At 43.8% G+C, this 17,511-nt stretch overlaps 1 protein-coding gene across 6 annotated transcripts in view; it reads right to left on the bottom strand.

The window, feature by feature from the left end:
- AGAP1 (ArfGAP with GTPase domain, ankyrin repeat and PH domain 1) overlaps positions 1-9,041 on the bottom strand; it is a 397,188-nt gene extending 388,147 nt beyond the window's left edge. For 3 of the 6 annotated variants that reach the window (XM_030016797.2, XM_030016800.2, XM_030016801.2), the window contains exon 1: positions 8,311-9,039. In XM_030016797.2, the coding sequence (XP_029872657.1) occupies positions 8,311-8,473 (163 nt within the window). In that variant the 5' untranslated portion in view covers positions 8,474-9,039. Of the gene's footprint in view, positions 1-8,310 lie in introns of all 6 variants that reach the window. The other 3 variants (XM_030016795.2, XM_030016798.2, XM_030016796.2) reach the window with 2 other exon arrangements.
- Between the last annotated feature and the right edge of the window lie 8,470 nt (positions 9,042-17,511).

Genomic DNA, 17,511 nt, shown 5'->3' with positions numbered 1-17,511 from the left:
GAATGTGCACATACTGATTAAGTAACATATCTGCATCCATTCACCTTAAAAAAAAAAAAAAAAAAAAAAGGACCTTAAATACTTCCAGAGAGCTTTGGAATTGCCAGCTGCCCACAATGGACTCGCTACCAACAAGAGAACCTGACAACTCCTCTGTTTCCACCTTGGAATTAGAAATTTAAAACAAACTTTCTAAGTCATAGATCCCTTGTAGCCCAAATACATTTAAGTGAGACAGCACTGTTACCTTATTTCTAACAGTAGTCACAAGATTCATGCAGCATTTACAACCTTATCACAATTACAACAGAAGTACAAATTAACTGCAAACAACTTTGGATCAAAAGCTCTGTCCAGAAGACTAAGTAGTTGAACAGTCTTTCCATATAGACAGAAGAGAATTGAAGTGTTCTTGATTTTATAAAATCCTTGTAAAAGTTTAACCTCATCACTCAAAAAGCTATTCACTGCCCTGTACCCACACACTGGAGAGTTTGACTGCAGCTGAACTGTATCTTCACACTGCACATATGAACATGAGCATTGTTAGTAAAGCGCCAAGTATAACATGACAAGTAAGTGAAATGCCTGATAACTAGCACACTAGAAAATACTAAATTAGCTCTTCCATTTTGACTCCTTCCATTGGACTCTCTCCAGTGTGCTCATGTCTCTCTTGTCCTGGAGAGCCTAGAACTGGACAGAGTACTGCAGGTGGCCTCACCAGTGCCAAGTAGGAATTTATATTGAAACAAACAGACAAAAAAAAAAAAAAAAACCCAAACCAAAACACACAAAAAAATAGAACAGCCCCCAAAACACACCCCACCAAGGCCAGGCATGGGGGGAGGGACCCAGGCACCCAGGCCAAGCAGCTCTCCTGCACAGGAACAGGCACAACTCATCACACCAGTGTTCTCAGCCTGTTGCGGGGGGGGGGGGGGGGGGGGAGGGGGGGGGGGTGTGCGCTCCCAGTACCATCCCCAAACCAAACTTGTCTGAGCCTCCTGCTCCAAGTCAGCACCCCACTATTTGGGATCTTTGCCCTTCCTCTGTTATTCCCGCTCGTGCCCAGGCAGTGGCCCCTGCAGGGCACCTGCCCACCCTCACCATGGGGGTCCATGCATACATCTCTCTCTATATACAGATGACATCCATGAAACCATATCCAAGTCCTGATGGTACAGAATTCCCAGAAGTCTTTAAATCAAAAATTAACAGCATCTCATAACTTGTCCACATCTGGCACTGTCTTTGGTCAATTATTTCACGGTACAAAGACAGTTAACTGAGTATACAAAAGAGAAGTTTAGCCACAGTTCTCCCTGCATATAGGTGACATGAAGTACAAACAGTGCTTAAAGGTAGTCAAGGACAAAAACTAATACTACAGAAGGCAAATCTCTTATTCCCTCAGATGTTAGTATTATCAAAACTATTTAATACAGTACTTTCTCTTTCAGACTAGGGGAATTTTATCCACTGTAGATTACTAAGTAATCATTTTAGATTTTTTTCACAAATGATGTAAAGCTATGTGTATAAAGGTCAGAAAGAATACCCTTAACATAAAAACTAACAATTGCAGAAACGGATGTTTGAAATGCATTGTCAGCAGGTCGCACAGTTGAGATTCAACCAAGTTCTCCATTTCAGCTACATTTTTGGAGCTTACATTATCTTTTCTTCAAAGATTTGCTAAAAATATCAACACTGCCATTTACCTTGCTTATTGGTAAGGACAAAACCAATTCCCAATTGTGATGCAGTGGAGAACAGAGTACTCCAAAGGTCTGAGGAGAAGTTCTTCATCTGTCTGCCACTATTCCTAATCTCCACTATTCTCCCAAAAAAGTGGGATTTCTAATTTCACTTATGATTGTCAGACTACAGTATGTTTGTAAGCGCATCCCTTAATACTTGCAATTAATAAAATACATTGTATTCCCACATCAGTTTTCACCACGTGATCCAAGAGTCAAACCACTTCAGGTCGTAAAGACTAAGACTATGGATACCTCAGGTGTCAGATAATATACCTCATTAGAAAATAAGTCTTGTGAAGACACTTAGCTTGAGCACCTATGTCACCTTTAGGAAACTGAAATTAAAGTACAATGCAGAACATAAACACAGCAACCAATGTTACAAGGTCCATTTCCTTTTCCCAAGCGCCTGAGATGAGCCAAAGTGTATCAAATGTCCAATCTGCTGCATTGCTGAGTGCCCCCTCTTCTTAGGGAGTAAGACTCATTTGCCAATTTAAACAGAAATAAAAACAGTGATCTGTATACACAGCAGCATGAACTCTTGTTTCAGCATTATTGCATGCTGCTTTAAACTAATCCCCCAAAGCAAACGGTGGGAGAAGCCCGGCACACTCTCTGAACAACCTAAAGCCTCACAACACATTTGTTCCAACAATATCAGTTGATCCACAGCATGTATCCTCCTTTGCCTCAGGAAAAAAGTTATCCTCAAAAGTTAATGGTTTAAGGTTTTCCTGTCTATTTGTAACTTTTATGCACTCACTCAAACGTATCTGATATTTAATCATGCAGCTTTTGCTGAGAATAGCAACAAAGCATGTAACAAAGTCAGAAAGGACAGTCAGTTCGACTCAGCGTAAGACATTCTGGTAACTTAAGACACAACTATCAAACCTAACTTTTCGTTTACCATGCAAGCAAAGTTAAGGACAAGAATTTGAATTTTCTTGGTTACTCATCTGCTGAAGTCTACCACCTTCCACGTTAAAAAGAAACGTCCTTCCATTTCGATACTAGCCCCCAAAACTAGAAAATAGGCACTGCATTTCATCAATTTGTCCACACTGAAGGTCTACAAACAGCAAGACGGAATGCTACCTTCTAGCTAGGTTAACGCACAACTCAGTAAACCAAGTCGCATGTGCACAACCAGCGGAAAAAGGCATTAAGAGACTTGCTCCAAACATATTGCACTGGCTCTTACCGGCAACAATCATTGCCCAAGTCAATACTTATTGTGTATATGCAAGCTCAGAACTCACCTAGATGCACTAATGCACTAAGTATAGATAGTGTATTCAGATTCCCTACAACTGAATCACAAAAATTTAATCCCCCAGCAAACAAACAAAAAAAGCACATTCCCAGCATGCTCTATTGTTGCCCTCTCTCCAGAAATCTGGAACAAGATGGCTGTTCGGAGAATCAGTTCTATCATTTCAAATTATATAGTTTGATCCACAGTTCAAAAAGGCACAACAATAACAAAAGCTTCAATGGGGTGATTGCTATTAAGGTTTCAAGATGCAATTGTCTTATGCAATACTTGGGTTTTTTCCAGCTTTGGTCTTTTATGCCTAAAGGTCTGAACTGTACCATCATTCTTTTGATGAACTGAAATAATACAACATACACCCCAACTCCCCTCCTCGAGAGCTTGACTTAATTATTTACTTGCATGGAGGTACCCAGATGCTGGATCTCCCAAGCCTGTTTCAACAAAATAGCTAAGTAAAAGGAGTGACTGCTATTCAAATAGTTTTCAGAGTGACTATCATGATTTCCACTTTGCAGCTTGATACAATTCTTTGCCAAGCCTTGTACTACAATCAGCCTTTGCTCCTTGTCATGAGCTATTTGTACACCTGCAGGAAGGCTCACATGATTAAGAAGAGGCTAGTATACAGCTGTGATTCACCTTCACCTTATCACTAAGCTGGCAAGAAAAGTCAACTAATAATGATACTCCTTCCATAACAGGGAGCCAAAGAAGATTGATCATTGACATGCCTGCTATGTTTCCATCATCAAGTAGGAGAGAACAGGTACGTTAAGCAGGAAAAACAGCAGTAGTCTTATATTTCACAACAGAAAACAATGCTTTCACAGTACATTCATTTTTCAACTTATTTGTCTCATAGACTTCAGTAGTAACAGAAGTGTTCAAATACTATTGTTATCTCAGCTCCCAAATTGAGTATAACTTCTCCTGTAAGATGTAGTCCTACAATAGCACTGCCCCCCCAACATACCTGATACCATCATTTAAGGAGATGCAAAGTTAGAGGGCCCCAAGGAAAGAATGGCCACAACAGGTAATAACACCAAAGTGGATTCCCACATCTGTTAATGGCAGATGCCTCTAATGCGTATGCACTTCAAGAGTTTTAGCTCCATCCTAAATTACTTAATTTTCAAAAAACAGTACTTTTAAAAGTGACTGAAGGAAAAAAAAAAACCCAAGGTTTATACCTTCTGCCATTTTCTCCCACCCACCCATTCCCCCCGTGCCTCAGGATCTTTGCACTGCCCCAAAGAAGTAATTTCCAAGGGTACAGATTTGATATTTTCTCTAAGACTTGGGTTATTTCTGAATACTTAGTAATCATAATTTCAAAACTCAAACTAGCATTCACAACACACTTTTCAAATTATTTTTTTTTTATTTTTTTTTTAACAGGAAAGTTAGTAGAGAAATCACAAAATGTGCTGGAACACAGCAATTCATCATTGAATAATGTCTGGTATGGCATCCATAAGAATTAAAACAACAATCTCCCCTTAGATTAATAAATACATAAATAAAACCAGATCTCCTATTCATTTAGGGAGAGGAAATTAAAAAAAAAACCCCACACACAAACTCCAGGGAACATCTTGAAATTACTCTCAATGCACACTGAAACCAGTACCTTAAGCCTCATCACTAGGGCTTTGTTTTGCTAGTACAGGATTCAAGATATTTCCCAGTTATGAAAATCTGCCCGAACCCCACAGTGAAGCAGGATCTGTTTTGATGGGCTTGCCACTGCATAAAAGGATAGCAACTATTTCAGATGCTTAACACTTGCTGCATTAGCATCTGTCAGAAATAAGTATATTAGCAAAAGTGGTTTTATAGACTATTCACCAAGATGACATTGACATTGTTAGATTGTTTTAAAATCCCTTCATAAAGGATTAAAAATTAAATTTTTCACCATCTTTCCTTGGTTTTGCATCATTCTTAAAGTTTTATAACAATATAAAGCTACTCTCAGTCTGGATGATAGAAACTGGTACTGACATAATCGGCTATTACCCACCCTTACATATCTACATGTACACTTTAAGACCACCATACCTTGAAACCCCAAGACATTTCCAGCAATTTGAAGACTGCTGAAGTCAATCCACATCGTCTTCTCTCCATTTCTAAGCACACAACATACTTGATATAAGAACTGTTCAATATTGCTCAAGTACTGATGTATCTACTGGTGGAACTAAGCTCATGAACTACAGAACATGTGAAGACAGTTTTTACTACAGTTAACAGTCTAAATGACAGCATCTAAAATTGTTTGGCCACTTAGTATTGATTTCATACAAAGAAAACAGAATGGAAGTATATGCTTATAAAGTGTTGACTTTGTAACTCTGTGAAATTCAAGAGCCTGAAAGTAACCAACTTTTAGCATTTTTATCCAGCGAGGAAAAGCTAATGAACTAGTATCACAGAGAACTGTTTTACCCAGTATCACATCTAACTTAGAATAATAAAAGGAAAGAAATCTCTGTGCAAAAAACATCAACATGTCAATTTAGGACCCAGTTTAGGAATGTTTAGCAGTTGCTCTCTTCGGACTAGATACAACTGGTGTACTTGAATATAAATAATTGCTGCAGCTGAAAGGCCAGTTTTCATTTCACATTATTTCAACAGTCATTGGTCCAGCAAGTACATCCCGGCACTCCTATAACAGAACTCAAAACCTAAAAAGAAAGAGGGTTTACATTGCCAATAAAAATCCAAACTGTTGGGAAGACAGTGCTGCTCTATATTGAAAAGAAAATTCTGAGAGTAAGTAATAGTGTCTCCACTGAAATAAGTCTGAAATTGCTTTAGCTTCTATGTTCTCCTCCAGATCTGTCAAACCTTTCTTGATCAGGAAAGGTCATTATTTGAGCTGTTCAAGGAGCACGTGTTGGTTGGAGTTACAGTCTAAAGCAGCCTGAACTAATGAGACTATATTCTTTTCTTTAAAGGGTACAGTTCTCATTCCACTAGAAGGAACTATTTCAGCAAAAAGTTACTTAGTATTTTCTCATGCCAGGCACATGCCAACCACACCACCATTCCTCGCAGTCAGTGAAAAAGCCCAGTACCTCGAACTCAAAAGGTTTTGTGGTTCGGGGAGTACCATTACAACACTCAACTCTGCAGCAAAATTGGACTGCGACAGCCGCAAAACAAATGACTATTTCTAAGTTCTTCCTACACGCAGTACGGCATTGCCACAAAGGTTTAAAAGTTGGTATCAGTGAGAAATAGTTAGATGAAGGAGGCTTACCAAAAATACAACCTGGCAGAGTTGTAACCTAAAGGAGCAAGTTGTTATTTTTTTAAGTATATGCAACTTTTAGTATTTGTTAGTTGAAGAGCCCTCAGAACAGAAAAGACTTAAAAATATACACTTTTTCTAGATAAATCTTTCCCATGAATCAGACCTGCTGGTTTCATGACTCAGTGTCCAATGTAAGTTAGACAGCAAATTGTCTACGAAAATTTTACTCATCAGCTCTGCTTTTGAAACACATTTGCAGGCTGCTATTTTAGTTTTAAAGTCCTTGTGATTGACAAACGAACTGAGCTACAGTTAGGTAACACAAATCATTAATACATGAAAAGACTAACATAAGTCACGTGCTATGAAGATAACTACGTACAGTGCTTTACATCCTCCTCCCACCTCAACACAAACTTGGCTGCACCACCATATCCCAAGCATCTTATTCAAGAAACGTATTTATACCACATAAACATGTATTAATTACCACTTAAAAAACAAACAAACAAATAAATGTTCTGCTGAAGGCATGATCTATCCCACAGAAATCCAAACACCAGTAGCACTCAAAGGAACAGTGGTGCCTGTGCTGTATCCTTCCCACAATCCGTAAGTTTCCATCTCTTCAGCGAAAGAGGAGAGCAAAGGGGAAGGACTCCCAGGAGGGGACAACCCAGACTCCAAGAAGCTGACAACCACACACCATAATTTCAATAAAGTGACTAATACAACAGAGAATATGCACAGAACTCTGCCACATACTTAGTCGGATGCAGAGACTTAGCTGTGGACTACGTTCTTTAATAGAGTGACAAGCACGGCCAGTCACAGTGACTTGCTATACAAGACACTAAAAGGGAGCGGCGGGGGGTTCCTCCCACCACCCATAAAATGTTAACAGTACTAAACATGACGTCTGTCCATTCAAGCTGCACTGCTTAAGAGTCAGATGAATAATGCAGTCTTTCGAGTAACAATCTCAATAGCAGCTTTTCCCTCAGGACTTTTTTATTACATATAATTTAAGGACAAGATAGGCTAACAACACAAGATGGTTTTAAGCAGCTCTCTATTTCAGCTGCTGTACATCACACTCTGCAAGCTTGAATCCCTTCCAGAATAGTGGCAGACTATTTCAATTGCAAAAGCACAGAGTACAAAGCTTAGTAAGTTGTCATGCAAAATAACTCAAAAATTTCTTCTTAAAATACGTGTTCTTGGCCAATACTGTTTGCTCTTTTTAACTCCAGTGACAGTGAAGAAAAATATCTGCAGACTTCCCAACACTGACAATTTTTTTCCTTATTTTGCACATCCTAAGCAGTTCAGGAGTCTCTGTAGGGCTCCTTTGGGGATAGATGCATATAAATCTAAGCTTAGAAGACTGTTATCTCCATCTTGCCTTCAAACCTGTTTTTACCCGGCTGCATAGACAGGCTACCGTTCTGTAATCCAGTTGTACATCTTGCTCACCCACTCTACCACCACTAAACCTGAAACCCTGCTCAACGCCTCCATCAAAAACCGCACGGAGCACCGAAGAAAAACTCATTTTCTCTGACCCTCCTGGCAGGCAAAGCAAGCATCACCCTTCCCACCTTGACCCAGTCCTAACACGACCGCTGCTCTGCCTGCACACCAGCAGCAGGCAAGAAGCAAAACAACTTCTCCCCGCAGCGCCGGGTGCCCCTGTCCAGCCCCACTCTCAACAAATTCGCCTCCCGCTTATGCCTGTGAAGGACACCCACACCGGGGGGCCACCCTGGGCATTCACCGCAGAGGGACCGATGGGGACCACGCCAAGAGACACCCCCCCCCGCGCCCCCCCAAAAAAGCCTGCCACGGGGAGATGGAGGAAGGGAAGGCAGCCAGGAAGGCGCAGGCAGCTGCTCCCAGTGAGCCCGCCAGTGCCCTGCATGCAGGGCCACGGGCTGCGGGGGGGGGGGCCGCCGCCTGCCCCTCTCCCCGCCGCGACGGAGCCGCCGGCTCACCTTCGATGGCGATGACATGCTCGCGGATCTGGTTCTGCAGCACCGGCTCCTCCACCCGCTCCAGCAGCTCGTAGATGGAGTAGATGTTGGGGTGCACCGACTCGAAGCGCTGGATCTCGGCCCGGATGGCTGCCGAGTTGGCCAGCTGCTGCTGGTAGTTCATGGCGCGGCCGCTCCCCTCCGCCGCCGCCGCCCGCTCCGCTCCGGCGCCTTCCCCCGTCCCTCCCCTCCTCACCGAGAGCCCCGCGCGGGTCGGCGGGCGGCGGCGGCGGGGGGAGGCGGGGCGCGCAGGGGGCGAGCCCCGACCGCCGCCGCCTCACTCACCGGACCCCCCCGCCGCCCGCCCCGGGCCGGCCCGGCAGCAGCCCTTCGCCTCGCAGCCCGCAAGGGGCGCCGCCGCTTCTCCGCCCGCTGTCACTTCATCGCGGCGGCGGGGCAAGACAAGCCGGCCGCCCCCAGCCCCATGGAGGGCGGCAGAGCGGCGGCCGCCGCTGAGCTCCCTCCCGGCCCCCGCCGCCGCCTCAACTCCGCAGCGGCGGCCGGTCCCGCCGCCCCCCGCGCGCGCGCCGACAGCCAATGGCCGGCCCCTCCTCAGCCTCGCGCCCCCGGCCCAGCCTCGCTCTCGTGCCCGGCGCCCCGCGCGCGGCGGCGGATGGCGGCGGCGGCGCACGCGGCCCCGCTCCCACCGGGACGGTCCGTCTCCCACACACACACCCCCACACACCCCGCGCGCGCGCACACACACACACCCACCCACCCCCTCCCGCGCGCTCGCCCCGCTACACCCCCCCCTACGTCCTTCTCCTCTGCCCGCTTCACGCTCACGCAAGCCACGCCCCCGGGTTACGTCACCGCGCAGGCCGCTGGCCACGCCCCACACAGCCCCTCCTCGCCCGCGCCGTGCCCGCCGCGGGGCACGCTGGGAAATGTAGTCCGGGGTGCGTGTGGCGAGGTGGTGAGGGGGCGCGCTGAGGTGGCGCGGGGGATCGCGGTGGCGGCGGGCCCGGGCGCTCTCCCGCTCTCCCCTCAGGGCGACCGTCCCCTTCGGCCGCCTCCGCGGGAAGCCTGGAACGCGGTGCTTGCCCCGCGGGGGGCCCCCTCGCGCCCAGCAGCCGCTCGCCCCGCAGGCAAGTGGAGGAAGACCCCTCTCGGCGCGGAGGGCGGGCCGGCCGGTGCCCTCAGGGCCTCCCGGGGCGAAGCCCCTCACCGTGAGCCCGGGCATGGCCCGTTGGTCCTCCCGCACCTCTGCCGAGCTCCGGTCGGCCACTAGAGTCCTGGAAAAGATCAAATTCGGAGGTTTGTACGTCAAGTGCTCTATCGCAACCCCTTTACAGCTGTTAACGGTCGCAATAGCCGTGTCGGTGCTCGCAGGGCGCTCACCGGTGCGAGTCTGAGAGCCGCGCTTTGTCGTACACCCCTGAGCGTGCAAAATAGTGCGGTGGCCGGCGAGGTTTGCCGGGACCCCCGCCAAAGGCACGGTAGTGTTGGGAACAGCGGCGTTCTCACTCACAGAGCCCTGGAACAGTCAGAAATGTCTCCCTTACTCTAGATAAATTATGGCGCAATGAAGCGTTGCTGTCATTAGCGTGAACAAGTGTTATTAATATCATTTGCAAGGCGGCTATACACACAGTTAGGCATTCGCCTCAATGAACCCGTTTTTAGGATCAGTGTTTTATGGACTTAAGCTCCAAAGCTGTAAAACGTGAAGCAAACTTTAATATAGAAAACAGTTCAGCCCAAGGATACCTTGGTAAGGGATAGCCTCAGGAAAACTGTATCCATCTATTCTACTGACATATACCAGAGCAATGAATAGAACAATTTCAATAATTCCCCCCCCCCCCAAAAAAAAAAACCAAAATGTCATTATTTGGATATACAGCTCTGGCCTGGCATGGCTGAGAAGCAGCTACGCTCCTTTCTTAGTGCAGTTGTTTACTTCATGTTACCTGCACCCACCTTTATCGCATTTTTAAAATATTTCATCTTTTTGAGTAATCTTTGTCTTGAGTGTTGGCTGCTCGGTAATGATAGCTCTTAAGAACAGAACAGGTAAAGGTTTTTGAAAACTTAATCCATTTACCAAATCCATTGATCCATATCAAAAAATTCAAACTGCTTTGTTTTGTTTCTATTTAAGAAGATCTGGGAATGTAAGTAAGTGATGCATATCATGTGATCTCCAGGGTGGAAATAGCTGTTCTGCTACTGTAACTGAATTCTTAACCTAAACAGTTTAAGAGAAAAAAGCTTGGTAAGCTTGGCGGCAAGAGGAGGAATGGGAATATCATAAAAAGCAGTGCTTAATTGTATCATGAGCAATAACATTTAGTGTCATAGCAGGCATTTGTTCTCTGGCTTATCTACTGATGCTCTGTTGCAGGTCTTCCTTGTAAACCTGTGGTGACCTGACAGAGCTGAATGAAGGCTGCAGGGAGACTCTTCAACTAATGGCTGTGGTGCTGCTTCTATCAGCCACCTCTAAGTGAGTTCTGTCACATAATACATAAGCTATTATGCCGGAGGTAAGCAGTTGCTACCAATTTATGCCATACACATAGTAACTAGTATCTGATATTTAAATAGTCCCAGTAACACTTGGGCATTAAGCTTGTTGATGTGATGGCTCACACCAAAAAACAATAGCAGTGACAAAGGAAGCTGTGATGTGAGACTGAGGTTTTGGATACTCCTGAATGTGTTACTTGAAGAACAGACATACCTAGTTAACAGCAAATAGCCTTCACCCTCACATGAATATGAAATGACCTGTCTTTTTGTCAGCAATGAGTACCGGGGACAGGGATGGCGCTGAGGGACCACTGACGCCCGACCTCCCTGTCTGGGTCAGTGCCTGTGAATTCTACCAGAAATACTTCAGAAGATGTTATCTGCAGATGGGAACACGGTGGGGACACAGTAGAGGGGAGGGAGGACACAACTCGGTAGCTTGTCACCACATCCCCAGGGTGTCAGCAGTGTGGGGTGGTCTCAGTGGTGACATCCCCTGTTCCCTTGCAGGTGGGGAAGCTGCAACCAGTAAAAGTGAGCTGATTGTTTCAGTTACCAAAGGGAGCTTATTTTCACTTACTGCAAATTTTCCCATTCTGATCATCAGATAGGGAAGTCTCTAATTCAAGCTGAGGGACTAAAGCTTTCTCAGTGCTGGTTGCTGTCTACTGCAAGAGTTATCTTCTGCTCATTTGAACAGTTGAGGGGGAGAGGGCAAATATGGTCATAGATACCTGTGTCGTCTTCTTTCTTCCTTCTCAACAGAAGTTGGTATATTTTTTATTAGCTTGCTTGTTTTTATTTTCTATCCTAGCAGGAAAACAAAAATAAAAATAAAATTAAAAAAACAAATAAAAATTTTTTACAAATCAAAAAAAAAAAAGCAGGAAGAATATAGTCCCTGCTTCCACTAGTGAGTGCCACTCAGGGTATTAATGACAATAAGAACTTGTGAAACATAAGAGGATTTTTGCATTCATTTACCTTAAACTGTTTGAATAAGCTAATGGTATGTAGGAAGCTAGTAGATGAAAGCTATAATTCTCCCCTTTTCCTCCCTCTATCCTGATCTGGAACAGAAGCATTACCTCACATTACTTACCTTTCCAGGAAATGCCAAAGTGAGCAGCAGAGCAAAGAGTTAGGCCATAGCCTCTGCTGTGCGTGGGGCTGGCTGATTGTTTCCACTGCTGCTGTATGCTTTGTATTCTTTCAGCTCTTAAATTCATGGCAGGCCAAGATGTGGAAAACAACTCCCAGAGTAGTCTCAACTGTAAATGAATGCAACTACTACACACAAATAATTTGAGCATTAAACCCCTGTGTTAATATAAAGCCTTTTTGTAATACTCTGATCCACAGAGCTTCTGTGAAGCTTTTGCAACCCTGATTTTTTACTACATAAAAAGCTTTTGTGTAAGCTTTGTAAAATTAAAGGAAAATATAAGCTACTGTTGCAGCTTGCGTAGATTTCTCATGTAAGGAGGCTGTAACAATAAGTAGTATTTTCCTGTGCTTGCAGCTAAGATGATTAGCCTGAAATGCTGCTTGTGATGCACAGAGCGATGCTGGATACATCTCTTCGCTATTAGACTCTGTTCTAGAGAGTCTGACATCTGAAGTGCTCCATCAACCTTTAATGTGAATTGGCAAAGAGAATGACTTTGGCACTACTGCTGTGAGCATTAACGAATTTAGATTTCTTTTTTCATCTGGAACACCCCTAACTTGGGCACTTTACAGCTTTTCTGGGTCTGTTTTTGTCAAAGGCGAGATGACCACTGAAATTGGTGCTCGTCTCCAAGTCTGGGGAGGTCATGAAACTCAGACAATTTTTACAAGTATAGAAGGGCTGATGGGCTTTAAGTAAAGCATACAGAGTGGTCCCAGCCCCAGTGTAGGTTAGCCTTCCATCACTGGTTTTCCTTTCTGAGGGTGAAAGCTTTCCAAGGGTGAAGCTTCCCACTACACCATGCTCCATGCAGTTGATTCTGTGCTTAGGTCTATAACAAAGTTCCATCTGTGCTGGCCTCCTACTCCTCCTCCCCATCTGGCAAATCCACTCATTGCCGTGACTACAGAAAGCTGAATCGATGGTTTCATTCTGATTTCGGTACCTTATTCCTAGAAGGTATTCAGTAACTGGAAAGGAGCATTGAATCAACATCTCAAACAGCTCTAACTCCTATCAGATGACTATGCTTATCCACTTCATGCTATTCCTAGTGTGTCCACCATGGCCTAACTACAGAAAGTGTAGTAAAAAAATTTTGAGGATATGCAATTGATGAACTTGGACTTAAGAAGGCATATGGACAATTACATTTTGCTTTTGGAACTGAGCCCAACTGTGTCAGTAAAACATTTCATTGAAACACTCACTGTTACCTTCCTTTGATGCCTTGTTACGACATGGTGGAGCATGCTTTCCTGACTGCTGAAATGGGAATTAGGCAGGACTGGCTTTTAGTTACTAAACCAATAGCTGAAATGTTGATTGGGGGAAAAAAAAAAAAAGCAGAGTTGAAGCATCCTATCCTGATCTGTGCCAGGATTTAATATAAATACACTCAAATATCACAGACAGCTAGACACATGGGCTTATTTGCAGGCCTAGCAGAAAGGGGATTAACCGAGAAAACTGAGAACATAAGGACTCCTGAACTGTCTAAGAGGTTATAAGAGAAGTCTACCTGCTAGTTGTAAGCAACATTTCACTTAACTTGGACTGTTTCAGTGTCTGTTCACAATCTTAAACCCTGGCTGTTCATGTGATTACTGTTGGTATGAGCAGTGTTTTGTTCAATATGCAGGGTGTGTCTAGAAAAATACAGGAGATAGAGTGTTAGAGATGCATCTTTGTGCCTACTAATGCTGACATTGCCATAAAGACTGAAATCAAACCCATGTGGAAAACAGACATGGAAACACCAAGTTTTCCTGAATTATCTTTGTTATACTCTGCAGTGAAATGTCAGTATAAAAACTTAAATAGGTTAAGCTTCCTCTAGCAACAAACTGGGATGAAATTCTATTATTTTACTGGGTAAAGATTTGGGTCAGTCAGTTACTATTACAGAGTGATTAGATTGCTCAATAGGCTTTGAAACAAATGTAACTAATGAATTAACCTCATTCACAGAGTGTGAAATCTGTTCTAGGAGAAATGCCAACTAGTTCAAACAATACTAATTATGGAGTAGCAACAACAAGCAGTTGTCGAAGCTATAGCTCATTCCTCAGTGTTCCTGTCATAACTGAGAAAATGCTGTTCTGTACCAAATGTGCTCAAAAAAAAAAGTGGGATGGCAAAAGCAATCTGCATTTCTGAAGGTGGGAGCACAGATCAAATCTCTTGCAAGGTCAAATTATGCTACTTAAGTGTCTTCTACTCAGAAGTGGACTACATACTAGCATTCTGCTGCAGAGCAATGAACTGGCAATAACTGTATGTGTTCATCATATGGGGAAAGGCGTCCTAGAGTCACCTCTTGATTCTAGGCCCAGGGACCTGGATTTTCGCTAACCTGAAATTTTCTGAAATGTTAAAATGAACCATCAACTCAACTGCTCAAGTTTTGGCTCCTTGTTAATCTAAGTTTCACTGTAAAACCATTTACAATATTTACAGATTTGAAGAACTATTATCTTCATTAAACCAAAGACATTGTTTAGATCTGGAGTTTTGCTGTAGTTTTGCTCAGGCTGATAATGGTCTGTGTTCTAGTTTTAAAGCAGGGACTTAAAATGTTTACAGTGAAAATAAGTGGCTTCTTCACATGAAAGGTGGTTTTAAGTCCTAAGTTTTACCCACGCTATCCAAAGCTTATACAGCTTCATTTCAGCAAAAACTTGAATCATATGCAGCAAAAAACCCTTATTCAATTGCAAGTTATGTGATACGGTACCCCTGAGTCAGGGCTCAGCTAACATCCTGAATTTTATACCAGGGAGAATCCAGTAACAGCTTCATATGCCAGTTCCAAGATACTCTGCACTTTATTGAGCTCTTATCATGGCTAAATATGATTACACTGGAAGTGTCTCTAAGCTTGTTGCTGTTGTCACTTTCTTGATGGAGAATCAATATTTGATTCACCGCATAATTCCATGTTAAGCTCAGATCTCAATTCAGCTGTGGTATGCTGACAGGGCTTTAAAAGTTATGGAAAATTGTAGGCTCAGTTGTTACCTTTGAACTTTCAGACACGTGCTGAAAGGTCTAGACTGAAGGTCTAAAGAGCAGTACGGATATTCCTGGTGTGAGAGGTGGTGATCTGCCCTTGTTCTTCCCTGTCACCCTCCAGAAAAGGAAGGTAGCAAAGGAGTCTTCACAGACTTTGTGCTGCCACAAATATTCCTTTTGGTCTGAAGGCGAGACAGAAATCAGAACCATGAGCTCTCTTGCTGGTGAAGATCCCACATGACTTATTTTAGGAGCATTGTGCAAGTGGCTAACCCAACATCACCTAATGTGGATCCTAGGTGACAGATTGCACAGTTTAAATAGCAACTTGAAACATACAGCTGCAGAACTATGTATCTCAACATTAGTCTGGTAAGAAAGTGAAACATTTTCTTTGGGGTTATGAGGAGGAGTGTTACTAATCAGTGAAGGGATGCAAAAGAGCATGAAAAAAAAGCTGAGACTGGTAGTCAGGGCTGGTCACGGTACTTCCCTACATTTCAGCTGAGAAATCTTGTTCTTTTTGCCCTTGACACTTGTATGTGCTGTGGCAGGGAATGTGCTGCTTGTGAATACTAACATCAGAAAACCAGCAGCAGTAGACTGTAGCTTGAGAAGGGAGTAGCAGGCACTCAACTGTAGCTGTGCAATAGGCTGCCTGACCAAGAAGAGGAGTGCTGTCAGGCAACACCAAATTCTGTGGGAAGGTGTGGTGGGTGTGTAGAATTGCTCACTTTAATGCTTGTGCTGTCAGGATGGTTATGGACTCCCAGCAGCAACATCTGGAGTACAGCCCTGCTGCTTGTTACAAACAGGTCTGGCTGTGTACCAAAGACAGTAGTTCTACTGATGGCGTTTATCTGTGTATGTATTTGACATCAGCGCAACTTGAAATTGCCTTTCTTCGGAGCTTGCCCTTCAAAATCAGTGATATTTACCTGGCATAGTAGCTCCAGCCCTTCATCTTTCCCATGTGAGAAATTCCCCCATGGGATGATTTGCATGCTGTAGCAGCACAGTCGGCCCCTTGTCCCCAGTGGACAGCATTCCTGAACACTGCACTGTGTCAGGAAGGGGTCCCCAAAGGGCTGTCATCTAGGACATGCTCACTACAGAAGCTTGTGGGATTTACTGTGTGTCTGTGTTAGTTCTTTGAGCTGCTTAACAGCTCACTGATAACAACTCACATTTTTGCAGTTCAAGGAGTGTCATGGCAGAGACAGGGCTCCCATGGCCTGCTTGCACTGCAGCACAGTCTGTGGAAAGATCCCGGGAAGAATTCCCTGGAAAGGGTCTGATACTTGCTGCTTGTATGCATCACCTTGTATGCCCCCTTTCTGTAGCCGTAGCTTCCTCATAAAGATGTCATAAAATCCCATGGGCTATTTGCCTAGAGATAAGGAAGGGCTCCTGGCACATTTCCACCGTCACATTTTGCTTACAGTTTGACCAGGTTTGTCTGACCTAGTTCTGTTCATAAACTGGGCTTAATGGTGGAGTCCTGGAAATGTTCCCAGCTGCTAAAGCCAGGCTATTCCCTCTGCAGTAATTAATTGCAGTTCAAAAGCCCTTCACCAGCTACGTATCATAATATTAACATAAAAAACCATGTTCTCTGGGATTCTAAGCTTTGAACAAGCTGCTTACGGCGGTGAGACTTATATTCAATATCACAAGGGCACCATGGGACCCTGCTCATCAGTCGCTTGCTGCTAAGTACAAACTGAACTGGAAAATCTCTTTCCTGTGTACCCATTACAGAACTGTTATCACAGAACAAAATGAAGCTTTGGATTGTTTTTACTAAGCTGGGTGTGATTTTTCATTCCAGTGTAACTTTCCATCATTTGCAAAAAAGAATTTGGGAACAAGTACAATGAATTGAAACTTGATACCCAATAGTAATTTGAATACCATGAGGCTCCTGGAGAGTGCTCAACAATTATTACAGACAGGGAGAATTGTTAGCACTAACCATCTAGCATAGAGGCAACTTTTGGTTGAACTAAGAGTACCTAAATCATACTCATTAAATCTAAATCACATAAAGGACATAGTAAAGAAATGTCCTGTTTTCTACATAGGGTTAGCTTCATCCAGAAATGCTTTGGACTTGTCCAAATATCAGGTCACCTTGCATGAACAAGTACATGAATTTACTGGGTCAGTAAATTAAAACTGCACAAGGGACCTCGGGTGCTAAACTTTCAAAGTTTCTCTAGCTCTTCCAGTTTAAAAAGCAGGTTTCCTAGTTGTGCTTGCTGTTAGGAACATGCAACCCACAACTCAAAATGTTATGTCTGATCCCCCTTAATAGTTGAACTCTGTCTCAATATGCCATTTAGTACACACATCTTTAACAGAGAGAGCGGGAGACTACTGTAAAACCTAATGATTCTACTGCTTTATAAAAAGCAAGAGGTTTGAATTCTCCTGGAACAAATATTCATGTGCTTAAATTAGCTACTGACTATATGAATTGTAGATGAACCTCCTTCTGG

This window comes from Aquila chrysaetos, chromosome 6 (genome assembly GCF_900496995.4).
Source record: "Aquila chrysaetos chrysaetos chromosome 6, bAquChr1.4, whole genome shotgun sequence".
Classification (NCBI taxonomy): domain Eukaryota; kingdom Metazoa; phylum Chordata; class Aves; order Accipitriformes; family Accipitridae; genus Aquila; species Aquila chrysaetos.
The sequence above is the reverse complement of the archived record's forward strand: the minus strand, read 5'-3'. Positions and strand labels throughout refer to the sequence as shown.